Here is a 6,783-nt window from a genome sequence, read left to right on the forward strand (position 1 = left end):
CGAATCGCCAGGTTTCGCAGAAAATAGTTTTAAAAACATTGCCGATTATAAAGAACATTTATTAATGTTAAAGAAATATAAAATAGCGCAGCTAACAGATGTAAAATATTTCATTCCTATAAGATCGTTGCGCTTGTATTTATTCAAAAGAGAGAACATATAATAAAAATATAAAAAACGGATATAAAAAACAATATAATAAATCATTATTATAAGATTGAAAAAGAAAAACTGAAAATACAGTGTTTCATAAATGTGATAGTTGTTCCATTAGAACGTTAGAAGCTTTCAAAGTTCTACTAAATAATACATATATCATATACATAAAATGTAAATAAAATTAAATGTATAAATGATACCAAAGTATGTGAGTAATAAAATATATAACAAAGACAAATATTTTATGCGTAAATAATGTCAAATACAGCTATTTTAATGTTAAGTAAAGCTTCTTATATTATTGTTAATATCTATACAAAGGTGAGATGTAGAAGTATACGTGTTTATCATTATTTACTGTTGTTGATCATTTGCTGATTAAACACTATAATGTATTCAATAAAATTCAGTGTCTTTGATATATAAGGATTCGATTTTCTTCCACTATATTTATTGATATATTAGTTGTATTAAAAGAGATTTATTTTACTGCTGTACAAACTACGTAGTGCGTGCATTTTTATATAGAATGCAAATTTAAAGATCATGAAAGTAATCAGTTCAATTATACAAAAATTTATCATTTATAATTATTTAATACGCAAATAAATTAATTCCTGAAAAATAAGCAAAATAGAAGTCAATATATCTTTCATTTTAATTGTTTATTTATAGATCTCGCGCTGCACTTATAGATCTCTCCTTGTTACATGACTTTTTAGCCCTTTTCTTTTTATTTGAGACAATTTGATTGTCAGTTTGCAATGTATCGCAATTTCTTTTCGAACGTAAACACCTTCCGCCACATTCAGGAAGCATACCTACATTCCGTTTTTCTAAATTTAACAAATTAGCTGCACTGTTATTTGCTAGTCCACGAATAATACGCCTCCTCCCTGTAAATTAATTTAAACAATTCTATTATTTAAAAAATATAATTAAACTCTTATGATTTTACTGTAATTGTATGCTTGAAAATAAATTTTTACTAATAACTTATGATAAAATAAAATTACTTACCATAATTAAATTTACTATCAATGCTATCATTGCTTGATAAATCCTGTACATTAAGCGATGATTTATCGTTTTCTATTTCATCTTTATCTGAAATGACAGAATGTGCTTGATTCATTTGATCATTCACAGATTTTCCTTTCCTTTGTAGTAACTTTTTATAAGGTGAAGCATTAGGAGAATTCTTAGAATCAGTCTTTGACATAAGTTTGGAAAATGAGGTTTCCATTGTTGAATGCATCTCTTCATTAGGCATTGAATTATCGCTAAATACTTCCGAAAGAGAACTAGTTTTCATAGGTGAAACATTAGATTCGTTTTTGACAATGTACTCATCAGAGTTTAACTCAGATTGATTTTGTGAAACATTGTTATTATCACTGGCAGAAGGGAACTCAACATTAAGAAATTTCCTTGGATCAGAATTCGAATACATTTGTAGTGGACAAGAAGTATCCGAGTCAGAATCTTGAATGTATCCAACAGAATTTAGAGACTGAAGATCATTTTGTGCGATATTAATCATTGAATCATCCAAATCTTCAGCTTCTGTTTCCTGTGGAATGTCTTTATTGTCATCCACATATTCACGCAACAAACTTCGTCTTGCAGACGATTTCTTTGGAGGCTCAGTATCCTTAATTTTTTTTATTAAATTTTCGAAACTATTTTTATGCGCTTCCACTAATGAAAGAGGTATAATTAAAATATCATATATTAATATATCACATTAGAAAGAATAAAACAGTTAAGAAACTCACAATACTTTTTTCTTTCATCCTCTATAATATTTTGTTCTGTATTTCGGTTAATTTGTAATTTCTGAAATAGTCAATAATAAAGGATGTGAACTTGCAAAATTTGAAATAATTTTCATTTTAAATAAAGATTAAACTACAAATATTTACATTTAGAAACAGTGAGGTTTTATTAATTTTTTTCTCTAGATTCTCTTCATCGTCACATTGTTTAACTAATTCTAAGACTGATCTTGGATTTGGTTTATCACATTCTGCATTATAGAGGACAATATATCTTTGCAATCTAGCTTCCATAGTTTTTCTGTCTCCGTGTGTTGATAAACCAAATTCTTTTAATTTTTTTCTTAACATTGCATCTTTCATCAGACTAAATACTAACTTTGGTAGCGGTTCTCGCTTAGGTTCCTCTCTATAAAAATGAACATTAATTACTAATAAACTACTAGTAATTACTTATTCACTTATACCTAGGAATATTAAAGCCCAAAAGTAAGGGATAATTGAAAAATGATTTAACTCTTAATAATCTTACATCTGTGGTTTTCCTTTAACTGCTTCTCTTTTCAGACAATCATCAAGATGTCTGTTTATCTTTACTTCTGAAATACTGACTTTACACACTGGACATATAACAACTTTGGTCTCTTCCATATTTGTTACACTTGAACTTTTATAACATTTAGGTGTAAACATTAAAGGTATTCTAGGTTTACCACTGGTACTAGGACCACATGTATCTTTTTGTACACTTACAGAAGGTGATGTGTTATTTATAGATTTAAGACTATTATTAAGAATGTTCCTCTCTTGACTATTTATATTTACATCTTTATATTGACGCATTAATTTTGGTGTATTCAAAACATTTTCTTCAACTTCATTATTGTGTTTAAGCATTACCTGATTTCGTACACATATCTTTAATTTGTCTTTGACTTTTACAAATTGTGCAATAATTTCATCCAGCACTTTATTTTTTCTTAAATCCTTTTCAAATGTTTCTGTGAAACATGCTGGGCATTGAGTTTTATAATGTAAATACTTTCTAATGCACAAGGAGCAATCTGAAATATTAAAGATAATAATCAGATAAAAACTGTTACGTTCATGTTAAAGTACATGGGTAGAATACAATTTTGTCCTTACAATTATGGGAACATGCTGTTATAACAGAAGTATCCATGTACTCATAGCATATTCCACAGACTAATAAATTATCTATATGCTATAAAAAAAGTTAATCAATGTATTTCTTATGTACATTACGATTAAAGTAATGCATGTACAATGTTAAATTATTACCTTCAATTCAATATACTCTTGAGGCCACATTCTATATATAATATACAAATATGTTTACATACCAAAATGTTTGTGGTTACATTAAATCAGTGTTTTCGAATGAAAACTATCAATTACTTATTACTAAAAAAAGGACACAACAAAATATGCAGTTATAAACCTTCATTCCAAATACAAGTATAAACTACCAAAACCAAAATAAATAATTCTATTAAATTGGATTTATCATCAAGTAGTCATAATTTGAAGCAGTGACTACAGATCCAACAAGACTAGACATGCGTTTTCAAGCAGTTTTGAATTTCTGCCTTGAGAACGAACGCCATCTGCTCTATCCTAATATAAAACTGTGGGGCCAACGGCCTGTAGCCACTTACGATTAGACCAGGCCTATCAGACTCTTATACAGGGTCTCCCGTAACTCCTGTAACTCCCGGAAATGGAGAGTTGCTGGGGTGATTCTGAACAACATTTTCCTTTACCAAAATGTTGTTTGAAGCTTCGTTTTTGAGTTATTAACGAAAAACACTGGCCAATCAGAGCACGCCTTTAGCTCGGGCCGAACGACGAGAGCGTTGGCTTTCAGCCGCACTCGGTCACGGTTGTGAACAAACGCATTGACACAGCGCGGGTATCAAGGGAAGCGTGTAATAAATGTTACATCGTCTAAATTAAGAACAATGTGGAATTATTCGCTATTCATAAATAATGCGTTTGTGCCAATGCGTTTGTTCACGACCACGACTAATCGTGAGCGCGGCTGAAAGCCAATGCTCTCGTGGTTCACCCCGCGCTGAAGGCGCACTCTGATTGGCCAGTGTTTTTCGTTAATAACTCAAAAACGAAGCTTCAAACGACATTTTGGTAAAGGAAAATGTTGTTCAGAATCACCCCAACAACCCTCCATTTCCGGGAGTTACTGTCGAATTGGCCGCAGTGACTACAGATCCATAGGTTGAGTCGAAGGGGTCGAACTGGTCAAATTGAATTATTTGGCATAATACGTGATATCTGGTGTGAAAAACGTTCAATCATCCAAATTAAGTTTAGTATATATGTATATCCATATATAAGTGTAGAATACTATATGTAGATAGTTTTCTATTTATTCAAAGAATACATTAGTTACATGTATATTAGGTTAGTTTTTTCTATCTTTGATTAAAGGAAATTAATTTCGTATTGTATAGATTAAAATATTGAAAACATGATATGCATAGCTGTTGGGTGTACATCGGGATATAGAAGTAATCCTGAGGAGGATGTAATGATCATCTTGCAACTCCAACATTTCTGCAGATTTACAAAATTCTGCGTTCCTATTCGATTTTGCCCCCGCCAAAGTACGGCAATTGTACAGTGGAAAAAGAAATAAAACCACCTCTCATTTCCCTGAATGAAATCAAATCTTTATACAAATCGAAGCAACCAAACGAATCACTACTAAAATTAAATTAAAATTAGATAATGCAATTAAAAATGCAAATTGGAATGTATTTGATTGCTTTGAACAAGAGCATGATTATACCATGCCAACAACGTTTGATTGCATAGTATATTTCATTACCGGACGTATTTGTCAATAATTGTTGACATTTGTACATCAATGTAGTACATGCAAAGAAGCAGTTACTGCAAACAGTAACAATTATGGTGCCAAACAAAAATTCGGTGACCAACTGTCATGTATTTTTGTACATTCCAACATAGGATTTTTAATTTTATAATTTAAAAATTAGAAAATATATTTCTACAACATTGCCACAGATTAGATGTGGTAGATGCTCTTCTGAGCAGCAGCATTGAATCCAATATATTGATGTTTCCTTGCGAAAATCATAAACTTGATATAATTTCATATATTGTTCAGTATTATTTAGAAATATGATTATCAGAACATTGTAAAAAATTAAATGATGATAAAAAAAACAATCAACATGTGAAAAAAGTATCGAAAGATATAATTTATAAAAAAGATTTTGGTGTATTTTCTTTGTATTACGTACATATGTATGTTATCTAAATACCTTTTATTGGAAACGAAAAAATTAGTATTTAAGTTGCGATAAACGATAAGAGCGTTGATTAGAAAAAAAGAGCTGCAAAAACTAGATAAAAGAAAAAAAGCGCCGCTTCGATCGACGCTCTTATATTTTATCGCAGCTCCAACATAAACATGCCCCAGCCAATCTGATTGAAGAGCCATCTACAACTTTTTCGTCACTAAGTAAGAAGCAGTAGACAGGTAGAAGCATCTGAACACCTTACATAATTTTCAGATTTTTGTATAACAAACGAAGGAGTGACAGAAACTGTCATATTCCAATAATTTACATTTTTGTAATGGGTATCATTCGGTCAGTACGTGCATTAAAATCTAAGGACTCAGTATTGTTACGGTATTTGCATGCTATGTTGTATTTATAATGAATTTAAAGTTTAAGTTTAAGGTTATGATCCTAGGTTTGCTGTAAAAACCAGTATTGTGGGAAGTATCGTATATGTAACATACGAAGAGGGTTTATGGTCAAAACCAGAAGAAACTGCTAAATTATATGAAAAATTATATGTTAATGTCGCTCCTTACGTTAACCAAAATGTACCTAAAGAGGTAACAGAAAAGGTAATATTAAATTTATTTGACATCTTTTTTGTTTTAATACATAAAATTGAGTTACATTACTAAATAAAAATTATTATAAATCTTATTATATTGATTCTAATAAATTGATTTTAGTATACTAAATTGCCCAGTGTTACAACTCTTACAAGTTGTGCAAAAAAATCTTGGAACAAAGGAGTTATGACTACTATGGAATTCATAGCTAATTTACCTACTCATACTGTGAATGGTACTATGGGTTTATATAAACATGCAGAGCAATATATCAAACAACTAAATTAGTTTGATGAAAAATTATACATAATATTGTTAGAATTGTTTTATATATACATTTCGAGTCAAAATCATGTAAATTATTATAGTATTTATAAATAAGGAATTATAATCTACTTTATGTTCACATTTTCTTTGTATATATTAAAATCTTCATAATGTCTGTATTATTTATTTAATAATGTATATTTTATTGGGAATATCGTCAATCTTGACGTTTGAAATACTGTCAAAGAGGAGGTATAACAAGAGGCGAAACTCTCGGCGGCACCTTTGAAGTCGTCGAATTCACTTACTCTTTGCTATTGTCACAGCCGACTACTAGCCGTGCTGAAGTAAAAATGGCAACACCGCGGGAGTCCGGTGTGAATATATCAACATCTACCCTATTCTATCTGTCTCCCGGACTCCCAGACTCCCAGTCAATCAACGTCGTCAGACTCTCGACTACTCTCTAGACTTCGCATAACCTCTTTGGTTTCGTTCCAATAATTTCGCTTATTTCAAGGGTTTTATTCACTTATATACACGTTTATCAATTCTTAAATGTTTCAATTTGATCCAAAGATAGTTTCATTTCGCTTCATACCTAAATTTTCTTGAAACCACTGTAAATATTTCAAATATCATGCTTCACAACACCAAACT

At 30.5% G+C, this 6,783-nt stretch overlaps 2 protein-coding genes across 2 annotated transcripts; one reads left to right on the forward strand and one right to left on the reverse strand.

Annotated features, from left to right (window-relative positions):
- Positions 1 to 384: 384 nt before the first annotated feature.
- Positions 385 to 3,548, reverse strand: LOC114874316 (E3 ubiquitin-protein ligase RAD18-like). The gene is made up of 7 exons (XM_029183496.2): positions 3,240 to 3,548; positions 3,084 to 3,162; positions 2,470 to 3,001; positions 2,085 to 2,346; positions 1,938 to 1,998; positions 1,180 to 1,860; positions 385 to 1,055 (listed from the first exon to the last, which is right to left on the reverse strand). The coding sequence occupies exons 1-7, from the start codon at positions 3,267 to 3,269 to the stop codon at positions 829 to 831; spliced, it is 1,872 nt and encodes a 623-aa protein (XP_029039329.2). The 5' UTR covers positions 3,270 to 3,548; the 3' UTR covers positions 385 to 828.
- Positions 3,549 to 5,412: 1,864 nt separating this feature from the next.
- LOC114874317 lies at positions 5,413 to 6,298 on the forward strand. The gene is made up of 3 exons (XM_029183497.2): positions 5,413 to 5,596; positions 5,703 to 5,862; positions 5,977 to 6,298. Exons 1-3 carry the CDS (start codon positions 5,583 to 5,585, stop codon positions 6,142 to 6,144), a joined length of 342 nt encoding a protein of 113 aa, XP_029039330.1. The 5' UTR covers positions 5,413 to 5,582; the 3' UTR covers positions 6,145 to 6,298.
- Positions 6,299 to 6,783: the final 485 nt, after the last annotated feature.

Source organism: Osmia bicornis, chromosome 3 (assembly GCF_907164935.1).
Source record: "Osmia bicornis bicornis chromosome 3, iOsmBic2.1, whole genome shotgun sequence".
NCBI lineage: Eukaryota > Metazoa > Arthropoda > Insecta > Hymenoptera > Megachilidae > Osmia > Osmia bicornis.